This window comes from Rhincodon typus, chromosome 29, assembly GCF_021869965.1.
Source record: "Rhincodon typus isolate 14 chromosome 29, sRhiTyp1.1, whole genome shotgun sequence".
In the NCBI taxonomy this organism is placed as follows: Eukaryota; Metazoa; Chordata; class Chondrichthyes; order Orectolobiformes; family Rhincodontidae; genus Rhincodon; species Rhincodon typus.
In genome coordinates, this window is record NC_063360.1 from 11867449 (window position 1) to 11895283 (window position 27835).

At 42.2% G+C, this 27835-nt stretch overlaps 1 protein-coding gene across 1 annotated transcript in view; it reads right to left on the reverse strand.

Annotated features, from left to right (window-relative positions):
- LOC109911408 (protein-lysine 6-oxidase-like) overlaps nucleotides 1–16371 on the reverse strand; it is a 34230-nt gene extending 17859 nt beyond the window's left edge. Inside the window, exons 1-2 of the mRNA XM_048614171.1 lie at nucleotides 15707–16371; nucleotides 9616–9724 (exon numbers count right to left, since the gene is read on the reverse strand). Coding sequence (XP_048470128.1) covers nucleotides 9616–9724; nucleotides 15707–16235 — 638 coding nt within the window. The 5' untranslated portion in view covers nucleotides 16236–16371. The remainder of the gene's footprint in view (nucleotides 1–9615; nucleotides 9725–15706) is intronic.
- Nucleotides 16372–27835: the final 11464 nt, after the last annotated feature.

Here is a 27835-nt window from a genome sequence, read left to right on the forward strand (position 1 = left end):
CATTTACAGTGGCATGGAAGGCTGAACAGAATTTGTGTGACATAAATTGACAGCTTTACACTTTGCCACTCCTTGATGGCTTGAGAAAGATCCACATAAGCCATTGGTTGATAAAGTATGTTGCCATTAAGTACATGAGCTCTGAGGATCTCAGTCAGCCCCTGGTCAGAGTTGATAGCTTTCAGCGGTTTCTATCGCATTGCTTCCACCAGAGGCAATTATTATCTTATATGAGTCTCAGCTCTTCAGCAAGTAGCAGCAACACCTCACATGCTACACAACAATGTTGTCATCAAACTCCAAGCTGCAATTGCTCATGATGTAATAAGAAAATGTACCATACAAGTAGCAAGGCGTAGACATACAAGCCAAGCTGCGCAATATATCGGCATACAAAGAATACACCTAGAGATTCTCCTTTTTTTGCTCACGGGAACCAGAGCTTTTCTGTGATCAGCCTGTGCTGTGCTTGATCTGATAGTGCTTGTTGATGCAGTCTAAAGGGAGCTGTAATCTGCATCCAACCCATAATCTGTTTGATTTGGAACACTGCTATTATATGATGCCTCATTTGGAAAAAATATTCCTTTCCCCAGCACTAACATATGTCATGATTTGATGTGAATACAAACAAACAGAAACAAAACTACTGTTATTGAGCAACAACAGGTTTTGCTCAATGTCAATGCAGATTTGGGGAACTAAATTGGTTAAGCAACCAAAAATAAAGCTTTCATCTTGAAAAGCTCATTTGTTTCATTTAAAAGAATGAATAAAGTTTGTTTTAATCCAAAATAGAAAGTGCTGGTGATTTTTTCAACCCAGACCACAATGATTACATAGCAGGCATCATCACTCAGCCAATATCAAGCCAAGGTTTAATGTTGGGTTGCCAGCTGTGAATTGAGGTAGATATAATAACAGCAGCTGTGGCTAAGAATGTTTTTAGACAGCAAATGTGGTTGGGACTGGGACTGTAGCCCAGAAACTGTGGTTATAAGGTGTAGTAGAAGCTACAAGGTGCATTTATGCGTTCAGAAGGCAAATTTTCTTGTGGGTTGATTTGTTTACAGCAGTGCATTTCACCAGCATTTTTCCTGGACCCACAATCAGAACTTCAGGTTGACATGCTCCAATACCATTAGATGAAACACATTCTGTAATACTCTAAATAGGGCAAACCCATCCTTGGTATTTTTCATGCAGAATCTTGGCTTTGTTTTTTTAATTCACTCATGGAATGTGAATATCACTGCTATGGCCAACATATGTTACCCATCCATAATTCCCTTGAGAAGGTATGGTGAGCCAACTTCTTCAACCGTTGCAATCTATGAGAGGAAGTATATCCAACATGCTGATAGGGTAGCTCCAGATTTTCAAATCAGTAAGAGAGAACGAATAGTGATAGTTTCACATTAAGATGATGTGTGGCTTGGAAGGATAGTTGAAAAGTGATTGTGCTCCCATTTGCCTGCTATCCCAGTCCTTCTAGATGGTAGAGATCATGGGTTTGGAAGGTGCTGTTGAAGGAAGTTTAGTGAATTGCTGCAGTGCATCTTGTAAATGTTGCACGTTACTGTCAATGTTCATCAGTGTTGAATGGATTGAATGGTTAAAGATGGTAGATGAGGTGTTGAGCAAGCAAACTGATTCGTCCCGAATTGAGTCGAACATCTTAAGCATTATTAGAACTGCACTCATCTAGGCAGGTGGAAGAGAGTTGAATAGCACTCCTGATCTGCACCTTATAGATGGTCAACAGGCATTTGGAAGTCAGGAGATAAGACACTTGATAAAATGCCTCAGCTTGTTAAGTGCTTTATTAATATACCTGGTCCAGTTAAAGTTGCTGGTCATTGGTTACTCCCAAAATTTTGATAGGGTATTTTGTGATGGTAACACTGTTGAATATCAAGAACTGGTTAAAATCTCCCTTGTCAGTGCCTGATATCTTTGTGACATATTATTGTTTGCTATTTATCAGCCCAAGTTAGAATGCTTTCCAGATCGTGTCATATGCAGGCATACACTGATTCACTAACTGTTAAGTTTCATGAGTGAACCAATCCAATTCTGACCTTATGTTAGTTGGAAAGTCATTGATGAAACAGCTTAAGATGTTAAAGCATATAACACTGGGAAACTCCTACAATAACGTCCTGAGAATGAGATGATTGGCCTTTAACAATCACAAAAAAAAACAACTTGTATTGTGTTATGTATGACTCCAACTAGTGAAGAATCTTCTCAATTCTCATTGAGTTTAATTTTCCTAGGACTCCCTAATGCAACCTTGTCAAATGGTGCCTTAATGTCTAGAGCAATCACTCTCACCATGCATCCAGAATTCAGCTCTTTTGACCAAGGTTGTAATGAAGTTGATAGATGTGTGGCACTGGCAGAAGCCAAAATGAGCATCTGTGACATTATTGCTGAGTAAGTGGCACTTAATAGTACTGTATCTATCTGATCATTTCCATCATTTTACTGATGCTCAAGAGCAGACAGAGAGGGTACACATTAACTGAATAAGATGTATTCTGTTTGTTATAGACAAGGCACAATTCTAAGGTTTTGGAGTAGATCTGTAGCTCGGGTTGTGGGTGTTGAGGTTGGTTGGCTCGCTGAGCTGATTTGTTGTTCCTTGGACATTTCGTTACCATGCTTGGTAACATCCTCAGTGCAGCCTCTGATGAAGCATCGGTGTGTTTTCCCTCCTGGTTTTTAAACTCTGGGGTCCGTTGCGATGGATTGCCTCACTTCCGGGTTTCCTCCGTAGTGGAATGTATATGGGGTTGAGTTCAATGTGTTTATTAATAGCATGCTTCGTGGAGTGCCATGCTTCCAGGAATTCTCGTGCTTGTCTCTGCCTGGCCTGTCCCAGGATCTTGGTGTTGTCGGACAAACAGGAAGGAAACTAACAACAAGAGTACATGAACACCAACTAGCTACAAAAAGACACGACCAATACTCACTCATCTCAATCCACATGGACAAGGAGAACCATGACTTCGACTGGGACAACACCAAGATCCTGGGACAGGCTAGGCAGAGACAAGCACAAGAATTCCTGGAAGCATGGCACTCCACAAAGCATGCTATTAATAAACACATTGAACTCGACCCCATATACATTCCACTATGGACGGAAGTGAGGCAATCCATCGCAACGGACCCCAGAGTTTAAAAACCAGGTGGGAAAACACACCGACGCTTCATCAGAGGCTGCACTGAGGATGTTACCAAGCATGGTAATGAAATGTCCGCGGATCAACAAACCAGCTTGGCGAGCCAACCAACCTCAACAAGGCACAATATCTGGGCAATTTTCCACATTTTGGGTAATCTATTGTTGTAGCTAGACTGGAATCGACTGGTTAAGGAGGTTATTCTGGGGCTTACTCTGGAGGACAAAGCTTCAGTATTGCAGTCACGATGTTTCCAGAACCATTACCCATTTCTGTATCCAGTACCATAAATCATTTCTTGATATCAGTCAGAGTGAATTAAAGTGCTGAAGACTTGCATTGGTGATGTTGGGACCTCAGAAGGAGGCAGAGTTTGATTATTAATTTAACGCTTCTGGCTAAAGATGGTTGCAAATGTTTCAATCTTGTCTTTGCATTGATGTGGTGTGCACCTTCCCTGTTGAGGAAGGAGAAGTTGTGGGGCATCCTTTTCTAGTTCATTGTTTGATCGTTCACCACCATTCACAACTGGATGTGGCAGAACTGCAGAACATTTAACTGATCTGTGGTCTGTAGGGTTGCTTTACTCTGTATATTACGTGCTGCTTCCATTGTTTAGACAAGCTTGGAACTGCCATTTGCTGTTCCACAGGAATGGAAAACAATCTATTGTTGGATAGATAGCACCACAAAAATTAGAGGCTCAGGTCTTTCAGTAGGCTCTTATTATGTGCTTTGTGGGTGCTATAGAAACAATTTGTCCATTATATTCCTTCATTGCTGCTCAGCAGACAGAAAAAGAGGGATCAGCAGTAAAGAAAATATTTACAAGGATGTTGCCAGGGTTGGAGGGTTGAGAGGCTGAATAGGCTGGGGCTATTTTCACTGGAGCATCAGAAAGTGGTGACCTTATAGAGGTTTATAAAATCATAAGCGGCATGGATAGGGTGAATAGTCAAGGTCTTTTCCCCACAATAGAGGGGTCCAAAACTAGAAGCCATAGGTTTGTATGGTGAGAGGGGTAAGATTTAAAAGGGACCTGAGGTGCAACTCATCACACAGAGGATGGTGCATGTATAGAATGAGCTGCAACAGGAGGCGGTGGAAGCTAGTACAATTACAACATTTATGTGTTGACTTTATGAATAGGAAGGATTTAGAGGGCTATGGGCCAAATGCTGGCAAAAGGGACTAGATTAATGTAGAATACCTGGTATGGACAAATTGAACCAAAGGGTTTCCATGCTACACATCTCTATGACTGAATGACTCTAAATCCAGGATCTACTATCACACCATTGCTAAGTAGGTTATGATAATAGGCAGAGAGACAGGTGGAGCAACAAGGGATTCATAATGAAGCTAAGTTTGCTCATGACACAAAGTTAATTAGGAAAGTAAATTGTCAAGAGGAGGTAAAGGAGTCTACAGAAGGATATAAACAGGTTAAGTGAGTGCACAAAAAAAATTAACAGATGGTGCGTAATGTAGAAAATTGTGAACCTTGTCCACTTTAACAAGAACAATAGAAAAGCAGAACATTATTTAAATAGGGATTGTAGAACTCTGTGATACAGATCTACATGAGCTACAAAATGTTAGTGTACAGGTATAGCAAGTGATTAGGAAGGTAAATGGAACATTGTCATTTATTTGCAAAACAAAATTAATATAAAAGTACGGAAGATTTACTGGAGCTGTTCAGGGCCTTGACGGGACCACATCAGAGTACAGTGTACAATTCTGGTGCCTCCTTTGAAAAAGGACGTTATCAGACTAGAAACAATTCAAGCAAAAGAGGATTCACTCAACTCATTCCGGGAATTAAGGGCTTACTTCCTGAAGAAAGGACAGGTTGGGCCTCTAACCATTGGAGTTTAGAATAAAAAGGTGATCTTACTGAAACATAAGTTCTTGAGGGCTCTTGACAAACCAAGAGGAGGATGGGGCAGACTAAAACTAGAGGACATTGTTTAAGAATAAGGGATCTCTTTTAGAATACATAGAAAGGAGATTTTTGTTCCTCGGAGGTCATTAATCTGTGGAATTCTCTTCCTCAGAAAGCAGCGGAGGTTGGGTCATTCAAGTCATTGGAAACTGAGTTAGATAGAGTTTTAATGGACAAGACAGTCAAAGGATATAAGGCACAGATAAAAAAGTAGAATTGAGACCACAGCCAGAGCAGTCATGATTATATTGAATGGTGCAGCAGACTGAAAAAGTCCATATAGCCTACTCCTACACCTAAGTCCTAAATTCCTATATTCCCAGCTGAAGGCGAAACAACATATAACTGAATTTTAATATTATTGATCTAAAGCCATAGACTGGAGATTGGTCAGTGAGAATGGTACATCAGGTCCAAATTCTTGACAACCAGAGGCTTAAACAAGGAGAGTCTTTCAATGGATAGCAGACTTTGTGGAGACTGATAACTGCTAAGAACAGGTGTAGGTGTAAGAAAACAACCTTAGAACAACAGTATAAAGAACACAATGCTCCTCTGTCAACTCAACAAAATATCTGTAAGCCATTCGCTTGTTCATTTCTCAGAGCAATGTCCTGATCAATCAGTGTCAACCTGCTAGGTTTAAAATTAAAACAAAGCCTGTCAGATAATTGTCATTCAGCATAACGGGTGCATTCTCCATTGGATTACCTCTACTAAATAGAGTCCACTTGCCAACCAAGTAGAACCTTCCACTTATGCAATATAAACGTTGGTTTCCCCCTTGAATTAGTATCCTTGTGAATTGTCCTGATCAGTGCAAATGTGTGTTTTTTCAGCAATACTCAGATTCCTTTGTGTTATCTTTGGTCTAATTGATTATACTGTTGTCTCCAAGTTGGAAGTTCATAACTTGAAGCCTAACTCCAGGACCTTACTACATAATGCTGGCTGACATTCCAAAACAACATGATGGGAGTGGTGGATTAGATGGAATGCTCTTCCTTTGATTGAAATATTAAATCAAGACCTTAACTGGCCTCTTAGGTGGGCTTGATAATCTCTCTATGAAAAGTGGATGAGTTCTCCATGTCTAGGTGAACAAGTTATTTCCAAACAACATCACTGAAGCAGTTTAATTGGTTATTTGTTTCACTGTTTGTGTGTAGTTCTTCGTTGTGCACAACTGCCTACTGCATTAACATTACAACAATGGCTAGACTTAAAGTATTTCAGTTTTTGGGAACATCCTGCAGTGTTAAAAAGTGCTATCTAAAAGCAAGTTCTTTCTTCAGCATTCACAATCTTTTAAAGCCAAGCTTGGCAGCATCAAAACAATCCAACTTATTTCACATGTTATCTCCTATTCTTCTAAAGGTTGGTGAGTTCTCATGCCATGGGGTTTGGCCCACCAATCAAACTATTGGAGCAGGTGGTGAGGACAAAGTTAGTACTTGTGTTTCTCCAGGGCAAATATGTTAGCACTGTTTTATTTCAGACAGTATCTCAAGTGAGGCTGGCTATTGAAAACTGTCTGCTACTTCCTATTTCAATAGATTTGGATCATTTTAAATTAATTGAGCCAAGTCTCACATCTGAAGGATATTATATTTTTCATAAATTGTATATTCTTCATCATAACAATGTTTTTCTCGTCTTACACTTGCCAGGTCCCCCATTACATTCCACTAAGTTATTTCAGTTATGTAACCTGTGGCACTGAATGAAATGTCACCACACTTTTCTGTTTTAGGTTTTCATAAAAATTCTCAAAGCGCTAGGACCACTGCATTACTGAAAGTAGTCTTAAAAATGTTACTTGGTGCTACAATACAGAAGGAAACTTTCATGGTAATGTCATGTAGAGAGAAACTATGATTCCTTATGCCAAGCTGGTGCTAGATCTTTACAAGAGGTGATGTAATACGCCTTCTCAGTTCTTCCCCAAGTCCCTTTCCAGCTTCATTTATTTTTTAAAAAGTATTGCTGTAAAACTGCTATTGATGTAATAAAGAGAACAAACACTTTTCCCTTGCCTGAAGTATTTAAACATGTCAATGACTCCCAGCAAAAGATGCTACAACCAAAAAAACACATAAACACCCCAACTTTAACTCTTGTTTTTGCTTTTGTCTGACATTAGTTAAGTCAGCAGTGAGAAATGCAGTTAGCCTCAGCAAAAGTGGGTTGAAGTGGGAATGAATGAGTTAAGGCAGTTCATTCTGAAACTTTTGCAATAAAATGCTTTTCTGATGTGTCAAGTGAGGTTGGGATCAAGCTGATCTACAATTCCAGCATCCCACCACCATCCACCCCCCCCCCCCCCCCCCTTAGTTTTATAACACCCTGACTTTTACCACCTAGGTTTAAGCATGTTTAAATAAAAGACTGGACCTCCTGTCACCCAGAAATGTTCAAGAAAGGCAACAACAGAGAAAAATTATTTTATACCACTATAATGAAAAGAATTTTAAAATGTTTTCTTTAATAATAGCATAGCTTCATTGTAGCTCGAACACTTTTAATTTGTATTCAATGTTGGATAGCCTAACATGTTTTCTTGCCTTTAGCAAGGTTTTGGAATAGGAAACATAAGTTTGGTTTGGCCATTGGGCAAGTACTTGCTATCAATCTTGGTCCTCAAATACTCAGTGTTTTGGCTGGTGTCAAAACAAAATTTCAACTATGCAGACTTTATGCCAATCACACACCCTTACCCACAACTGCCAATCCTAAATGAAACAGCTGCTACACAGCCAGACCTTCTTCACGCTGTTGGCATATCAGCCTAAGTTATTTCTCTCTTTCTGTTCCTTCATAGAGTTGTAGAATTTTACAGTATGGAAAAAGATATTCTGGCCCATCCTGACTGCAGCAGTTATCAAGCACTTATCTACCATAATCCCACTCCCCCAACTCTTGGCCCACAGCCTTGCGCATAGTATGGTATTTCAAGCTTCATCGAAATCTTCCTGGGACACATCTCTTGTTTCTGCATATCCTTCAATGTTTCTTTGAGTCTGTTAGGCAAGACAGGAGCCTGGTGTGACTATTGTTCAATCTTTTCCCTCTCCAGGGACAATAAAAAAAAAGAAAATGAATTTTGGATGAGGAAATGAAAGGAAGCAAGGTTCTAGGAGTAATTTTCTTCCAAGAAGCACAATGGTTAATGTAATAAAAAGAGTGAAGAGAGGGGGCACAGAAGTATGTGGAAAGAGCACAAGGAAAGACGAGGTGTGTAGGTATAACACATTTTTAAATTATACTTGTATGTTTATCACTTATTTAGCATTTCGGATTTTAACAATAAACTTTAAAGGGGGTATTTTGACTTTGTCATCCCTTTTACATTATTGCACAATGAGTCATCTACTGATAGGGAGAGGTGTAAAATAGGCTACTAACTTAGTATTATCCATTTTGTAACCTCATGCAAGATCTACCTCAGTATATTTATTGCTGTGCTGGTACTTTTTTCTAAATCATCATGTTAGGCTTTATTTATCATGGCATATAGAATCAAAGAAAACCCTGGTCAACCTAAGAAGAGAGAAATTTCCTTGGGCCTGCTGATAGGTCAAGTGTTTGTTTCTGAATTTAGACATTCACAACACCTTTGTTTTTGCTTGGATTTGATTTGCATTATAGCCGCACAACTAAACTAGCCCATAAACCATACCCAATGCACTGACCATTCTAATTTAATGTAAAATGATTAATGAGGCAATGCTTTTACATTTCTGGAAGGAAAAGGGATATGATAAGAAGGTAAATTAGCGATTTTTTTCCTATTAGAACTACCAATATTTGATCCTTCCATGAAGAGACTTCACTCAGTTAACACTTGAAAAATAACAAAGTCATTCATATACTTGATGAAAATGTCCTTTGAGCTTCTCACTTTATGTACAAAATATTTAGCATAGTAAGGTGTGGAGGCTGCAGGGTATGTGAACACTTCAGTCCAACAAGAAAATGCTAACAGATGAAACATAGACTTGTTTTTATGCAAAATAAATCTAAAAATCATACACTTTCAAGAAACTATCTTGCAATTAACAGGCAAGTTTTCTTTTTATACATCTATTTCATGAATAATAACCAATGTGTCCTTACACCTTCATCCATAACATCACAACATAACCATATATCAGGAGAAAATTATATAAAGTAGATACATACACTGATGTAAAATGCAAATATATTTTAGAAAAATCTCTAAATAAATCTGTAAAAGAGAAAGCAAAATAATTTAAATGTAAGAGTTATATTCTCTCCGTACATATGATGTAATAGAATACCATAAAAATCGGAGCCATATATATGCTATACATTCATATGAAACGTCTGAACTCAATATTTGATAAACAGCAAGCTCTCCTGGTCCTGATCTGAATAAGAGTTATGGTGGGAGGTGTCTGATTGTCATTTAGATTTTTAGATCTACTGGTTCATTGCTACATTGGTAGGTCTTACCTTGAGAGGCAGTTCTCCTCAGCTGCACACCTCAATGCATACATATGCATCCTTTGGATATACATGGAAGCTTGAATGTAATATGGATCAGGAACCAGGTCAGGAAGCCCTAGGAAAGAAATGTAAGCATGTTTGTGCTGCATTTTCTCAATCAGTTGATAGTTTAAGGCAAAAGAGTGCAATTGAGACATTGGGTTCACCTAGGTTTTATAATTCTGACATACAGCTGGAGTGTCTGGCTACAAAACTATTGGAAGTTCATTAGATGAAGTAAGCTATCATTTTAGCAATGCACAAAAATATATATTTCCTGCACTTTTCATTTGTTTCGGGGATGTAGGAATGTCACCCATGTCTTGTTCCAAAAACCAAATTGTAGGCATGATAAAAGGAGGTAGGGATGCGGCTTAACTTCAGAAGTTTGTTGATCTTTAAAATTTGTCAAAATCTTAACAACTGATTCATCTGTATCCCATGATACAGATGTACCAGGAAATCAATACTGGCCAAGAATTATAATCTTGGTGCCCAGTCTGTTTTCAGTTGAGCAATTTCCAATTACACCACTGAAAAACAATCGACTTTCCAATCTAAAGCTGTTCCACTTCTACTTAGAGAAAATTATTACAAAGCCTATAATAGAAATAAAGTTTCCATTATGAAGGATTGTATCCATATAACCCAGGGAGTTGTTTGAAGATGATCAGCAATCTCTTTAAATCTTTTGGTCCATATTCCTCTTAATAGAAGCAACAAAAAACAGCTTGTTATTCATTTTTTCTGTTGTTTGTGGGATCTCGATTTGTGTAAATCAGCTAATTTGCTGGTTGTGAAATATCTCCTTCTGTGTTTTATGGCTATGATTCATTCAGGTTGCTGTCATACACTACGTTAACTGAGCTGGGGCTGTCAGTGGGGGAGCTAATTGCACTCAGTAATAACTTGCTCATATGAAATGTTTGTGCTACTGTCTAGTAATTTACAAATTTGTTAAACATTCAGTGAAATCCAGATGGATATGCTTCTGATACAAGTGTATTATTACACAAAAAACAATACCAATGGCAAACAAATCAGTAATGTTATACATGTTAGTTTGGTCTGTCTTCAACACAATCAATAGAGAAGATTACCTTGTACTCGGCATAGCATAACAACAACTTGTATTTATATAGTACCTTTAACACATTTGCAAAATGTATTGAGAGTGTGATCAAACAAAATTAGATGGAAAGCCACACTTATTAGGGAAGAAAACTAAAAGCTTGATCAAAGAATTTGATTTAAGGGCTGTTTAGGAGAGATAGCAAGGTGGAAATATCTAAGGAGAAAATTTCTGCACTCAGGTGTCAGCAAATATTTAGGTAAGTTTGAAGACAGCTAATGTTACAGAAGTGGAAGCAGGTGATCTAACCAATGGCATGGATGTTTAATGGTTGAAAGCTCATCACCTGGTTAGTATCAAATTGCAAAGACTGGTTCAGCCTGAAACAATTGCTGGGGAGGGGGAGATGAAATCATGAGGCTAATGAGTGAAGTTTGTAATGGAGACAATCTACAACATTCTCATACAAAAAACCTTTGGTCTTTCCAACATATAACTGAGAGAAATTTTTGCTCATCCAATACTGGATATCAGACAAGTTAGAGATAATGGAAGGTTCACTAGAGGTAATGGTGAAGTAGAGCGTGGCGTCATCATCATACACATGGAAACTAACACTGCATTTTTGGATGATGTTGCCACAGGCAGAATGTATGTGAAAAATAAGAGGAGGCAAAAAATAGATTAATTGTGGGGGTGGGGGAGGAGGGGAGAAGGGGAAGAGACAGGTGAGAATGCAAATGTGGGAAGAGAAGGCTTTGCAGGGAATTACCTACCTACAACCGGAGAGATAAAAATAGATCGAGATAAGTGCAGTCTCGTCCAGCTGGATAATTGTGGAGAGGCAATGGAGTATGATGGTTTCATCAACTATGTCAAAGACTGCAATGGGTGAAGCACAAGGAAGGATGGTTTATTATAGTCACAGTTATACTCAATGTCATCTGTTACTTTCATAACTGCAAATCTGCTAATTAAGCAGTGGCTAAAACCTAATTGAAGGGACTCAAACAAAATTTTAGAAAAAGATTGGCACAGATTTAACAGTGACAGTCGATGGAACAGTACATTTAAGGAATTTGGTGACAGAAGTGAGGCTGGAGAAAGGATTGGACTTTAATGGTGAAGTGTCATGGGTTACCTTTTTTGAGTAGAGATGATAATGGCAGATTTGAAGGTTAGAGGACAGTCCATGAGTATAGAGAACTATTAGCAACACAAATGAAGAGGACGCTCAGTACAGCATATATCTCTGCACACTATCTTTGCCCAACATTATTGCAATTATGCAGCTCTTCCTTGAAGCCCTGCCTAGGTGATGCTGTAACTATAAAGCTGAAAAAAAAAGAATTCTGGTTTTATTAACTGCTTCCAAGCCAATCTCTATCCAACAACCTACTTTGAAAACTCTACTCACATTTTGAAAGCTCTAACAAATTTCACTTTGACGCAATCCACAACATTCTAAAAATAAAGTAATTTCACCATATCTCCCAACAGTAAAGGGTCCTTTTAAAAAAATCCAGGATCTGGAGCTATATCTTTACAAAAACTAATCCAATCACCCTCGGGTCCCAAACTTTATTGAAATTCATCTATTAGTATATGAGATATACTGTTAACAAACAGATTAACAAACAGGGACTAAATCATTGCTTCCATAGTCAGGGAGGTAGTTAGCCAATCAAGAATGGACATTGGATGGTCAGCGGTTTAGTGAAAGGTTCATGGAAGCAGGATGTGGCTGTTAGGACGGGAAGAGTGTGGACAGGAAATAAGGGGGAGAAAATTGAGAAAGATGAAAGTTCACAACCGCATTAGGGGGTACACTTAGTGGGAAAGTTGTTCCAGTGAACTAAAGGAATGAAAGCAGGAGTCCTTCCCGTGCCAGGTTATAGCCAATACCAATGGGTCTTAGGGCTCTCAGCTTCTTCCTGGAGCAAAGACCTGAACCATTCCCACCCACCATAACCCTCCTCCGCTTGTCCTCACCCTCAACAACTTCTCTTTTAACTCCTCCCACTTTCTTCAGGTCAGAGGGGTTGCCATGGGTACCCGCATGGACCTAGTTATGCCTGTCTCTTCATGGGGTACGTGGAACATTCCTTGTTCCAGTCCTATTCCTGCCCCCACCCACAACTCTTTCTCCGATACTTCGATGATATCATCGATGCTGCTTCCCTCTCCCGTCTGGAATTGGAAAACTTCATCAATTTCACCTCCAATGTCCACCCTGCCCTCACTTTCACCTGGTCTATCTCTGACTCCTCCCTTCCCTTCCTCGATATTTATGTTTCCATTTCTGGGGACAGCCTGGCCACTAGTATCCACTACAAACCCACAGCTATCTGGACTAGACATCCTCACATACCACTTCCTGTAAAGACTCCATCCCATTCTCTCAGTTCCTCCATCTCTGTCGCATATGTTCAGATGAGGCCAACTTCAACAAGGGAGCCTCTGAAATGTCCACCTTCTTCCTCAACCGAGGATTCCCCAGCTCCGTTGTCGACAGGGCTCATAACTAGGTCCAACCCTCTCCCACACTTCTCCCCTCACCCCTTCTCTTCCCTCCCGCAACAGTGATAGGGTTCCCCTTATCCTTACCTACCATCCCACCAGCATCCACATCCAGAAGATTATCAGATGTCATTTCCGCCATCTCCAGCAAGATTCCACCACCAGACACATTCCCCTCCCCTCCCTTGTCTGCCTTCCACAGGGACCATTCCCTCTGGGACACCCTGGTCCACACTTCCTTCAACCCCAACACCTCCCCACAGCCCTACGGCACCTTCCCCTGTAACTGGCAGAGGTGCAATGCCTGCCCATTTATCTCCTCCCTCCCTAACATCCAAGGGCCCAAGCATACCATCTAGGTGAATCAACACTTCACCTGCACTTCCCAGAATCTAGTCTACTGCATTCGCTGCTCACAATGTAGTCTCCTCTACATTGGGGAAACGAAGCGTAGACTTGGCGACCGCTTCGCAGAACATCTACGTTCTGCTCGCAAAAAAGACCCTGAACTACATGTTGCTTGCCACTTTAATGCACCACCCTGCTCCCTGGCCAACATCTCCATCTCTGGCTTGCTGCAGTGTTCTAGTGAAGCCCAACGCAAACTGGAGGAACAACACCTCATTTTCCGCTTGGGGACCCTATAGCCCTTCGGACTCAATATTGAGTTCAATAATTTTAGGGCCTAAACTCTCCCATGTCCCAGCCCCCCACCCCACACACCAGGCCTTGTTACCGCATAGCCTGCCACTACACACCCCCTGTTGTTAGTCACTCACAGTCCCCATTAACAACTATTCACCCTCCCAGCCTGATCGTTAGCAACTCCTTTGTCTGTCCAACTGTCTTTCTCTCTCTTTGGGCTCTATCCTATCGTTTACTCTCCTACCCCACCCACCTCCCTATTTTCTGCATATAAACTGACGTTTTCCGAGCTACTATCAGTTCTGAGGAAGGATCACCGGACCCGAAACGTTAACTCTGTTTTCTCCTTCACAGATGCTGCCAGACCTGCTGAGCTTTTCCAGCAACTTTGTTTTTGTTACCAATGGTTCAAAATAGGCCGGGATTCTGTTTTTATCAATGATATACTCAATCATTTTCAGTATGTTGGAGTAAGTATGTTTTTTTCATTCAGCAATAATAGTTAATAGAAATTTGATATTTTTCCCCTCCTTCCAAACCTCTGTCTGATTTCCTTGCGCTATTTTTCGCACGTTCAAGGGGTTTCCTTGTAATGGCATGCCGTTTCACAAGTAGACAGAGGATGTGAAACCGTGTTGGTTGTCAGATTAAACATTGCAACCTTCACACCCAAGTCAGAACAGTCACCTGCTAGTTATATGGGCACAGCTCCCAGAGAATGACACAGGACCATGACGGACAGCAGAAACCCTCCGTGTGATTTCTTTTGTGCCATACTGGCGAATATGTTATGAGCTCTGTCATTACATCTCACGCTCTCGATGCAAGTAACAACGACTTAAGATGCTGGTTACGTGACACTACACAGTCTTCTCCCACCGGCACAAGAGATTATGATCAGATCAACATCCTAGACTTGTTCAAACACAGCGAGCAGGCGTTCTGACCTAAACTGCAACGTTAACTCTTTTCCACACACCTAGCTCGGATGTTTACTGACCCTGTTAAATAATTGCTGCAGAGATAGTAGGAACTGCAGATGCTGGAAAATCTGAGATAACAAAGGTGTAGAGCTGGATGAACACAGCAGGCCGAGCAGCATCATAGGAGCAGGAAGTTTTTGTTTTAGAAATGACGCGCGCGTCTATTATAGGAAAACATTCAAATCAAGGTGATGCAGGGACTAGGTAAAACTAGTAGAGGCCTGTTAATTCTGGTGACCAGTATAAAATCCCCGACCAAACGGAATGACCTACACGAATGAGTGGAAACTACAGAATATTTACATTGTATTCCACAAAGTAGCGAGGACTCAGCTGTGCTGCTGTTTACTGAGACAGCAAATATATCTTTTGGTGTCCACGCTATACAGTCCGGAAACGGGTTAATTCCAAATAATAAAAACAGAAATTGCTCAGCAGGTCTGGCAGCACCTGTGGAGAGAAATCAGAGTTAACGTTTCGGGTCAAGTGACCCTTCCTCAGAACTGGACCCAAAACGTTAACTCTTGATTTCTCTCCACAGATGCTGCCAGATCTGCTGAGCTTTTGCAGCAATTTCAGTTTTTGTTTCTGATTTACAGCATCCGCGGTCTTTTTGCTTTAAAGTAGTTAAAGCCCACCTGTGAGCTTTCTCTCTCTCTCTCTCTGCCCGGGGGGGGGGGGGGGGGGAGGGGGGGGGGGGGGGGAATGATCCTGGCCTTGCACAGAATGTACTTTCTCCCCAGCCCAGGACCAGCAGAAAGTTGCCTCTAATGTTATCCCATTCTCATTCCACCTGGAACCGACCCCACCTTCACCAATCAGAATGGGATACACTCACCGTTTTGGAAGTAGTTGGTCCCCAGACCAATCCTGCGGCGGACCATGGCTCGGGATTGCCTGGGGGTTGAGCTGTAGACGTTGTAAAACACGCTATTGCCGTTCTTGAAGTGACTCCGCGGATCGTCCCCTTGCATTTCAGCCGAAAGGCCGGCGGCCCCTCGCTGCTCCTGGCGGAGGGACAGGGGCTCCATGTCCCGGGGCTGCCGCCCCTCGCTGTGAGACCGGGCTCTGGGATTTAGCTGGCGGGTAGTGAGTGCCCTGCCGGGTCCCCGGGAGAGCCGGCTCTGTTCCCAGCTGGGGCTGCTCTCCCTGGCGGTGCCTGTGCTCAGGTAGATGCTTTGGGGAGGCGACTGCGCTCCGCTCCGTTGGCCCAGGGGCCGGTAAGCTGCACCGCTGTTTAATAGACTGTACACCTGCCCGTTGTTCGCCCACCGAATCATCTGTCTCCACATGCCATTCGGCTCCTCCTGGCCGCATGTCCCACAAACCGAAAGGAAACACAAACTAATTGTCAGGAATTCTCTCATTGTTTCACTGATAGAAAGTATCTACAGTCACTCTGATCTCTTAGTTCGAGCTCCCTACGGAATGGAGAAAAGTTTTGACACAGCTTCAATTACACTTTGTGCATCTTGCCTTAAGTTTGCTTAGGGCTGATGAGCTCAGATGTTTTAACCCTTTAAACTCCGGATTGTTTTAACGACTACCGCCCACTCGGTTAAAATGGGCCAGTGCGTCTCTGTCTCTCTCTCTCCTCCCCTCCCCCAGCCCCTCATGAACTCATGCCTCACGGGGTTTAGTTCCAACAGAGAATGAATACACCACTCCATGGAATATCAGTCAATCCTTTACAATGTGCTTCGCGTTTGTTGTAAGAAAAATATAATTACTGTAATCGTAACGTGCCCATGACATTAGGGCTGAATAAAAACCAAGAGATGCTGTACAGGAACAAAAACAAAGTTGCCGGAAAAGCACAGCAGGTCTGGAAGCATCTGTGAAGGAAAAAACAAAGTTAACGTTTCAGGTCCGGTGAACTGGCTGAAGTTTGGTTTGAAAATTGTCGTCCATTCACATCGCCTGCAAACTAGGAACATAGGAATAGGCCAGTCAGCCTCTCTGTCCCACCATTCATAGAACTGTACAGCACACGGACAGGCCTTTCGGCCCATGATGTTGTGCCGAACATGACGCCAATTTAAACTAATCCCTTCTGCCTGCCCATTGTCCATATCCCTCTATTCAATTTCTTACTAAAAGCCCCTTAAACGTCTCTATAGGTTCTGCCTCCACCACCAACCCTGGCAGCATGTTCCAGGCACCTACCATTCTCTGTGTAAAAAACTGGCAACTCACATCTTTGAACTTTCCTCCTCTCCCCTTAAATGCATGCCCCCTTGTATTGGACATTTCAACTCTGGGTAAAAGATTCTGACTGTCAACTCTATGGATGCATCCCAATCAGATCATGGCAGATCTATGGCCTTTGCCTCATTTCTGTATACTTTTGCTCAAATAAAATATCTAATTTAAAATTTAGAACTAATCTAGCTCCCACTGCCATTTGTGGAAGAGAGTTCCAAACATCTACCTCCTTTTGTGTATAGAAGTGCTTCCTTACATCTCTCCTGAATGGTGGAGCCCTAATTTTGCAGACAGCATGCAGCATGGAAACAGGCCATTTGGCCCAAAAAGCCCACACTAACTCTCTGAAGAGCATCCTACCCAGACTCAACCCTCTACCCTATCTGTGTAACCGTGTATTTCCCATGGCTAATCCAACCAATTTACACAATCCTGGAGACTATGGGTAATTTAGCATAGCCAACCCAACTAACCTGCACTCTTTCAACCATGGGAGGAAACCAGAACACCCAGAGGAAACCCACGCAGACATGGGGAGAATGTGAAAACTCCACACAGCTAGTCGCCTGAGGCTGGAAATGAACCCAGGTTCCTGGTGCTGTGAGGCAGCAGTGCTAACTACCGAGCCACCATCCCTGTAGCATTGCTCAGCAATTCTTCATAAACTGATCTTACAATATTTCAGCAATTAAACTGTGTACTATCTACAAGATGCACCGCAGAAGTTCACCAAAGATCCTCAGACGGCACCTTCCAAACCCACGACTACTTCCATCTAGAAGGACAAGGGCATCAGACATATGGGAATACCACCAACTCCAAGTTTCCCTCCAAGCCACTAACCCATCCTGACTTGAAAATATATCACTGTTCCTTCACTGTCGCTGAGTCAAAATCCTGGAATTCCCTCCCTAATAGCATTGTGGGTCAACCCACAACAGGAGGACTACAGCAGTTCAAGAAGGCAGCTCACCACCACCTTCTCAAGGGCAATTAGGGATGGGCAAGAAATGCTGGCCAGCCAGCAACAAATGAACAGAAAAAAAACCTTGGCTCGTGAAGGACATGTTTTATATTCACAGCAGAATACGTTGGACAGTCTAATAATCCACTTGCAATAAAAGAAATATTTCTTTTCTGACAGTATCATGAAGATTTATCAGAAATAAACTCTGCATTAATCCACATATAGTGTATTTAATTTTAAAACATTCTTAATCTCAGACAGCAAACATTTTCTAAAAGATTTATTGTTTGATCTGTCATTTGATGAGTAAAATTGTTCCATTCTCTTCGTGCCAACCCACCACCAGCCCTGGATTTCCGGCTGATCAAATTGTTCTCCAGTAGTAGGATGACAAATTTGTTTCCATTCACCCAGGATTCAAGAACTGAAATTCCTCTTCTGCTGGCCAGAATAGAGTTTCCAAAGGCACAGGGAACACATGCAATTGCTGTACTGTGTGTTAATTTCACCTTGAGACTCCCACCTGGTATAGACACTCTCAAACTTTCAGTTTCGAGACCACCACCCATCCCATTTTAAGGTAATATCTTATCTTACCACAGAGACCCAGGTGCCCATTTCAAAGACTCTGGCCAATGTCAAGCAGCGATTCGAGGGCCACTGGAGGAAGAACAAGAAGAAGAGAAAAGGATGAACTCTATTATAGTAAAATCTTGCATTATATTTTCAAGATGTCACTGGAGTGTGGTAATACTTTGTGTATAACATGCAAAAAAAAACACTTTTCACTGTATCTTTATACACAGTGACAATAAATCTAAATTTACTCAGAGGCCTTATAACTGATTTTAAAGATTTTTGTCTGCATAAAATTAGTTACAATTAAACATGTATTTTTCATAGTAAACATGACACAATCTTAAGTGCAATCAGATCTGGCTAATCACCTACCTCAATGCCATATGCTCTGGGTGAAAAAATTCCTCCTCATCTCAGTCCTCAATGGCTTGCTGTTTATTCTGAGATTGTGTCCTCATGTTCTAAACTATGCAACCAGGTTAAACATCCTTTCACCATCCATGCTGAATATCTCAAAAATTTTAGTTTGTGTGAGATCACCTCTCATTCTTCTAAACTTCAAGGAATACAGGCCCAGTCTCCACAATGTCTCCTCATATGTCAGTCCAAAGTACAGTCAGTCTAGTACACATCCGCTGCACTCCCTTTATAGCATATGTATCCTTTCTTATGCCAGGGGACCAGAATTGCACACAATACTCCAAGTGTGGTCACACCAGTATTCTACACAATTGAAGCATGGATTCTTTGCTCCTGTAATCAAATCCTCTTGCATTAAAGGCTTACATACTATTGTGTGATGGTCTCCCTGTGTGGTGGTCTCCCTGTGCAGCAGTCTCCCTGTTTGGTGGTCTCCCTCTGTGGTGGTCTCCCTGTGTGTCAGTCTCCCTGTGTGGTGGTCTCCCTGTGTAGTGGTCTCCCTGTGTAGTGGTCTCCCTCTGTGGTGGTCTCCCTATGTGGCGGTCTCCCTGTGTGGCGGTCTCCCTGTGTGGCGGTCTCCCTGTGTGGCAGTCTCCCTGTGTGGCGATCTCCCTGTGTGGCGGTCTCCATCTGTGGTGGTCTCCCTGTGTGGTGGTCTCCCTGTGTGGTGGTCTCCCTCTGTGGCGGTCTCCCTCTGTGGCAGTCTCCCTATGTTGCAGTCTCCCTGTGTTGAAGTCTCCCTGTGTTGAAGTCTCCCTGTGTGGTGGTCTCCCTCTGTGGTGGTCTCCCTCTGTGGTGGTCTCCCTTTGTGGTTGTCTCCCTGTGTGGCGGTCTCCCTATGTCGCATTCTCCCTGTGTGGTGGTCTCCCTGTGTAGCGGTCTCCCTCTGTGGTGGTCTCCTTGTATGGCGGTCTCCCAGTGTGTCCATCTTGTCCCGGCTTGGTAGTCTTGTCGTCATGTGGAGGTCTTCTTTGTATTTGGCATCCAGGTATTCCGGTGGCCCAGCAGGTGAACCGTCCAGGAGTGGCGGTCTCAGCCCAGCATGACGCTATTGTCCAAGCCGCATCTTCAGGGTATTCCATTGTTCCTAAATTGACTTTTCCCAAGCCCAGGAACCACTAACAGAATTGATGAGCTTTGTCTTAATTGTTGTTATTTGTAAGAAATCTGTTATTGCTCTCAGTGCCATGGTAGGGGAACTTACAACATTTTCACTATATTTTTCATGTAAAAGTATATGTGACAATATATATCTGTTCTATTCTATTCTAAGTTGTGTCATCCACGAACTTGGAATTTTACAATTGGTCTCCACTTCCAAATGATTGAGATACATTCTGAATATTTGGATTCCAACAACCAATCCATTGGTCACAACCTGCCAACATGAGGACGACCTATTGTTTTCTGCCTCCACAATCCATACTAGTATATTACCTTCCAATCCTATATGCTTCAATTTTGCTTACTGACCTCCTATGTGGCACTTTATCAAAAGTCTTCTGAAAATCCAAACACACAACATTCACTGATTCCCAATAAGTACTTCTGTCTTGCCGATAGGCTGAAGGAGGTCTTAAAAAAGCTGCCCTTGATTTGAATAAGTGGACATAGTTGTGTCATAGAAGTAAAACATGTTGATTTTGGATTTCAACACATTGCTGTTTAGGGCCTGATTAAGTTAAAGTACCTGCCAATTCAGGAAGCAATCTTGAGATAATGATCAGTGTTGCAGCATTCAAGAATGCTTGGATCATTTAGAGCTTTTTTTTAAGAAAAATGTAAAGCTAAATTCACATATAGTCATTAGTTCTATTAAACATTTGATTTAGCAGCCTGCAATGGTAACCAGGGTATTCCCTGAAACTCGACAACCGAATATTCAGTGTGCTTGGCCTAGCCAAAGCCAGAATCTAGTCTGAGACTCTGAAGCCTGAGCGGGCCTCCACAAGGGTAGACAAATCCATTACTGCAGATCCCAAAAATGCAGCTTTACATTTTACTGCCTGCTTGAGCAATTTTCTGAGGGACTAGGATGCAAACCTCAGCTCTAGCCGTTTCAACGGCCACGTTCACCCAGTGAACAACAGCTATGACTGTTCGGTAGTTAAATACTTTTCCAAATTAGATACATGTGATGATAAAAATGATGGAGCAGGAAAATTGAAAAGCAGGAGGCATACAGATGGAGAGAATTCCATTTTGCCTCCTAACATTAAAAAGGAGAAAAATGTGCAGGGTGAAAATAAAAGTATTGAGCTAAAGAGACAAACTTGTTAAGAGAAAGGAAGCAAAAAGAAGAGATAGTTACAGCACACATCCTTTCTCAGATTATATCCAGAGATTGCTCAAAAAGAACAAATCTACTGCTGAGATAAGTAGTTTTCATAGAGGGCATTGTTCCATGACAAATTATTCCTGTTACAATATAAATATTTCCACCCTTTATAAAAATAAAAACAGGATCCCTTGCAGCTCAGCACAGGGCAAACCTTTTGAGAGTTACTGTCACCAAAACTTCACGTCAGTTGTAATTAACCTCAGCACCTCTAGACCATGAAAGGGCTTCATTCTGAAGACTTGCTGGTAAGTGGTAAACAGATTTGGGCTCAGCTGGGATGACTGGCCAAACGGCCATCTGACTAAAGTATCTAAGGGCAGTGGTACCTGTAGAAACATATCTCCAGCGAGAATCAATGCTGTCTGAAAGATTAGACACGTATGATAACAAAGCAAAAATGAAATCACTTTGAAAAGTTTGCAGTTCCCTGTGAAACACACTGATGCTATTTTTTCATTGAGGTGATAGAAGGTACAATCCACTATTTCTTCACCAGTGAGCTTTGTAGATTCTCAAGCAAATAGTTAGTTCCAAGATGGCAGTGGAGTAGAGCTCCTGAGCTGCTTTTCTTTCTTCATTTCTCACTTTTTTTTCTTTTTATTTTAGCTTTTTCTCTCTAATTACTTTGTAGAGGGAGCTTGGTTGTAGAGGCAGCGGCGGCAATGGCAGCAGCCAGGGCCCCAGTGTGGGAAATTTGGTGGTCGCACTGAGGCAGTTGGTGTACCTGGGCAGGACCCTGGCAGCCAGCAGCATTGTGGAAGCATCTGGGGGCCCGAAGCAGCACCAGGGTGGTACTCAGGCGGCCTGTGGCAAGGCAGCTGGTCAGCCCAGATGGCGGCTGGTGGCAAGATGGCAGCACAGAGCCATGGGGATTGAGAGATCAAACCCAGCCAGGACAGCAATTGAGCCCAGTGCAGGAGAGAGATCGAGCCCAGCGCAGTAGAGAGATCAAACCCTCATGGGGAAACCCCAGTGTGGAGCAACTGCAGGCCCATGGCTAAAGAAGGACTGTAATTTGGATCTTCTAACTTTATTTCTTACTTACTCCTTTATACTGAGAAGAACTGTAATGCTGGGAGTTTAAACTTATTTATTTATTTTTCTACTCTTCATGTAAGGTTTTTGTACCCAGGTACCTTATACCTAAAATGGCGCTGTGAATGGCGACTTTGGAAACTTTTCACTGTACTCCTGTATCCCTGTACTTGAGTACACGTGATAATAAAACCTAATTCTAATTCTAATTCGAAAGACAATAAATAATTAGTCAAAATGACTGTAGTCCCAAAGGAAGAAGATATTATACACAGGGCCATTTGATATTGAAGGTACAATAAATTTAGAATAATTAGATTTGGCTGCTATTCAGTAGTTGTGATTTATCTTGGCTGAGTTCATTGAAGAATATGGAACAGAGATGAAAGGATTGAATCACAACACCATCCAATCCAACCAAATCAAAATTTTGACTCAGTGAACTTTAATACAAAATAAGCAAAACTGCTAGCAGTAAATGCCCTTTATGATGTCAAAACAAGTCAATGTATTTCTTCCTGTTCAACCTTCTTTCCCTACCAAATCTGATGCCTCTCATATCTAATATTCCAAATCAACATTAATCATTCACTGTGAATTCCATCTAATGGAAAAAAAAATCACATTCAGCAATGCTGCAGCTGGACTGATGGGTTATAGGTGCAATTCCTAACAGTGTTTCCCACTGTGGGTGTTACCCCGTGGAGGTTAGGCTGTTTTAGAAGTGAAGCTAGAAAAACAATCCCAACTGTTCTTTTTTAACAGGGCCTTCGGAAGACAGTACAAGTTGGCCAAGACCCCTGGAACTACATCCGAGTAAAACCTAGAACATTTTGGAAAGAAGCAGCGAGCATTTTGGGGCACTGCATTGATGGATTATTGGTAAGATCACATTTTACAATTTTATCTGTTCTATTTTCTCAACAAACTTTGTATAACAGTCAACCTCAAACTAAGACTCTCTTGCTGAAATAAATCAGCTGTTTCTCATACTGTGGATTACTTCCTCAATCAGTTTTCTCCCTTTCTACACTGCAGGTAACTACATCACTGAGATATAATTGTATGAGTAGCTAGTACCTCGTTCAAATGGCCATTTGTTGCACAAGCACCAACCAGTGAGTGTCATCAGAGTATTTGACAATGGAAGTGCATTGCAGTCCTGTTAAATTCTATTCTCAGCAAGCATTCCACTAGGTTTTTTACCCCATAACCTCTGGGAGCAGAAACCTTTGAAATCCTTCCTCTCTAAACCAGGAATACTGTGGCCAATTATAGCTCTCCTAATGCTGCCAGTAGGAATTAACTAAATCAGCACAAAGCAGATGTGGTATAGTGGTAGCATCACTGGACCAACAATCTTGAATCCCAAGTCATTTGACACAAAAGAATTGAAGGCCTTTTGTTGTGCAGTGATAGTGTCGCCCCATCTAGCCTACAGGCCTCGGTTCAAGCCCCAGCTACTCCAACTTGAACTGGTTCATTAATAATGTCTAGAACAGATATTGAGCCATGAATATTCCTGGTCCATTTATAATTGCATCCTTGACCACTGTCTGAGGTCCTTCTGCTGAAGTTAAATGGAGTCTGTTCACTTATTGGACTCTCCTCGTGCCTCAAATGCATGTAAATATAGTCTTGTCTTGTTCAAGTAAGAGATGCCTTGAATTTATTTGTTGCATAGAGTCAAACTCCAATGTTTGTTTGTTCCCTTGATACTTCATTTGTGACAGTATATATATATTAAGTTATTTTTATGACTAAAGTATACTTTTGAAATAAAGGAACTGTGGTGTTGGTAATTCAGGTACTAATAATAAACTGGGAGTGGTTCACAGCCAGCTCACTGCACATATGACCTGGAGTGGACCTGAACATTTTTGTATCTCCAGTTTTTCCTTCTGCAGATTAACTAACTGCAGGATTTTTGAATGATTTAATATTCAGTGCTATTGGTGCTCACTTCCCCACTTCCAAGCTAAAGCAGACAAATACATGCCATCTTGAGACATTGATCAAGAAGCAATATGAAATTGCCATAAGAAAATAGGATTATTATTTGAACTGTTTATCTGATATTCACTTACCAATTGCTTTAGTTGTTACATTATGTGGTAGAATTATCTGGACAGGGTGGTGCCCCATTACTCCATCATGTACCTTTCCTAAGATGAATGTACATATCAAAATCTAACTGAATAGCAACAGAATTGTAAACACGGCAAGTTCACGAGGTAATTACACATGACAAAGGCCATTCAGCTCAAGAGACAACAAGGTGCAGAGCTGGATGAACACAGCAGGCCAAGCAGCATCATAGGAGCAGAAAGGCTGACGTTTCGGGCCTACACCCTTCATCAGAAATGGGGGAGGGGAAGGGGGTTCTGAAATAAATAGGGAGAGAGGGGGAGGCAGATAGAAGATGGATAGAGGAGAAGATAGGTGGAGAGAAAACAGACAAGTCATAGAGGCGGGGATGGAGCCAGTAAAGGTGAGTGTAGGTGGGGAGTTAGGGAGGGGATAGGTCAGTCCAGAGAGGACGGACAGGTCAAGGGGGCAGGATGAGGTTAGTAGGTAGGAGATGGGGGTGCGGCTTGAGGTGGGAGGAGGGGATAGGTGGGAGGAAGAACAGGTTAGGGAGGCGGGGACGAGCTGGGCTGGTTTTGGGATGCGGTGGGGGGAGGGGAGATGTTGAAGCTTGTGAAATCCACATTGATACCATTGGGCTGCAGGGTTCCCAAGCAGAATACGAGTTGCTGTTCCTGCAACCTTCGGGTGGCATCGTTGTGGCACTGCAGGAGGCCCAGGATGGACATGACGTCTGAGGAATGGGAGGGGAAGTTGAAATGGTTTGCGACTGGGAGGTGCAGTTGTTTATTGCGGACCGAGCGTAGGTGTTCTGCAAAGCAGCCCCCGAGCCTCCGCTTGGTTTCCCCGATGTAGAGGAGGCCACAACGAGATTTCACAAGCTTCAAAATCTCCCCTCCCCCCACCACATCCCAAAACCAGCCCAGCTCGTCCCCGCCTCCCTAACCTGTTCTTCCTCCCACCTATCCCCTCCTCCTACCTCAAGCCGCACCCCCATCTCCTACCTATTAACCTCATCCCGCCCCCTTGACCTGTCTGTCCTCTCTGGACTGACCTATCCCCTCCCTAACTCCCCACCTAAACTCACCTTTACTGGCTCCATCCCCGCCTCTACGACCTGTCTGTTTCCTCTCCACCTATCTTCTCCTCTATCCATCTTCTATCCGCCTCCCCCTCTCTCCCTATTTATTTCAGAACCCCCTTCCCCTCCCCCATTTCTGATGAAGGGTGTAGGCCCGAAACGTCAGCCTTTCTGCTCCTATGATGCTGCTTGGCCTGCTGTGTTCATCCAGCTCTGCACCTCGTTGTCTCGGATTCTCCAGCATCTGCAGTTCCTACTATCTCTGATTCAGCCTTGGTGTTTTCCCTGTTTCCAACCCTTAGATCCAACCCCCTCCCCGATCTTTAACCCCCTCCTCACATCCTTCATAATTGGGAACAGGAGTTCAAATATTATTCCCCACCCCCCCAAACTTCCACACCAAAGGTTTTTCTTCAGATTTTCTTGAGGGTCACTTTTTGATATTTAGGGTTTACTTTTTCATTCTCACCAACTTGTCTATTCAAGTGCTGGGGTCATAGAGTAACCTCTGGTTACAGATGTGAAATCTTGAGGCATGTGGACTCACACAGGTGCAGAATTAGATGAATACATCAATGACCTCAATAATTACCAACTCTTTATTTAACTTAAAATGTCACAACAGGCATGAAAGCATTAATTTCTTCGCCCACAGCATTTAAGTAGGCACAAGACTACGGGTGGAGGTTAGCACCAAAAGCTTTCTTCAAAGTAACTGCCACATTTCTGCACGCATAATACCATCACCATAAAAATACTTCCTACAGATTGGTGAGGTCACAGCTGATGTGTAAGCGTAAAGCATTAAGATTGTATTCAGGCAATTATTTACTATCCTTTTCATTTAATCTCAGTCTCAGATTGAAATTTAACAATTGACAGTGTTCATTGCATTAGCATCCAATATATTTCCCTCACAGATAGTCGTTCCTGGATATACGTAGCCTTAAGATTCCACATTCATTTGCATTTAATTCATTTCCTTGGTGATTTCTGAATTTCCTGGCCCCAATTTAGAGGGATATTTCTCCTTCAGCATCCCTCTCTCTCCCACACAACAGTACAACCTTCCTCCCTCCCCCCACTGCCGTATGCCTCCCTTGGATCATTTTACATATCTTGGGAGCATCTTCTTGATGAAGGTAGATGAGAAAGTTTATCATTAGCTCCAGTGTGCTAGCTCAGCTTTTGGATAACTGAGGAAAAGAGTGTTTGGGGACCAGGATCCCAACCCTGATGCTTGAATCATGATTTTCCAGACAGCAATGATCTCCACCTTCCTAAATGCCACAGATACTTGTACAACCTAGTCAAAGCACTGAACAAGTAGAACCAGCGATGCTTTCACAAGATCCTTCAAATCCATTGACAAGAAAAGTGGTCCAATAGCAGTGAGGAACTAATCATTCATAAGCAACTCACTACATGATTTGCCTGACACCAAACACCCAAAACAACAGCTGTACTCAGAATTCCATTGCAATTGGAGACGCCCAGGAGCATACTTACCCAAAAAGGTGAAGTATACATGTCAACTCATGGGAGATCATGGGTTATGACTGTTGTCATCGCAGTCACTCACTAACAATTATGATGGCCCACTTAGGAAATTCCGTGTCACTGCTCATAAGTTCTGTGGGTCCTTGTGTGGCCGATGAGCCTGATCCCAGAGCTACATCTCTGACCACACATCTGGCAGTTGTTTCTGGGAGGTGGAATTGGGCTTTGAGCTGAATAATGTTGGTACTCCTTTCTTCTTTACCCTTTGTGTGCTTCCTGCTGGGTGTTCTCAGAGAATTGTGTCCCTTCACACAGGAGCTTCCTCCAAGTTAGTTTCTTCTGAACAAGGGTTTCCCATGCATTGATATCTATGTTGCACGTCTTGAGGGAACCCTTCAAGAAGTCTTTGAAATGTGCCCTTTGTCCCCCTGTCGTTCACCAAAATGGAGAAGGTTCATTCAAGAAGTCACCGTACACGTTGAGAGATGTGGTCAGGAGCACACAAAGACAAAATTGTGGCATCAGAGGAAGCACACAAATGTCCAAACAACTTACCTACTCTAGCCTCAAACACCACTTACCCTACATTCAGTAGAGTCTATAGATTGCACAGTGAACTCATCAACCATCTCAAACCCATTGAACCAGAGTGGAACCAAGTTATCCTTAATCCTAAGGAACAACCTAAGAAGAAGAAGATATTTGCATGCAATGATTTCTCATCGTAATTGTGTTTAACCTTAGCCAATGA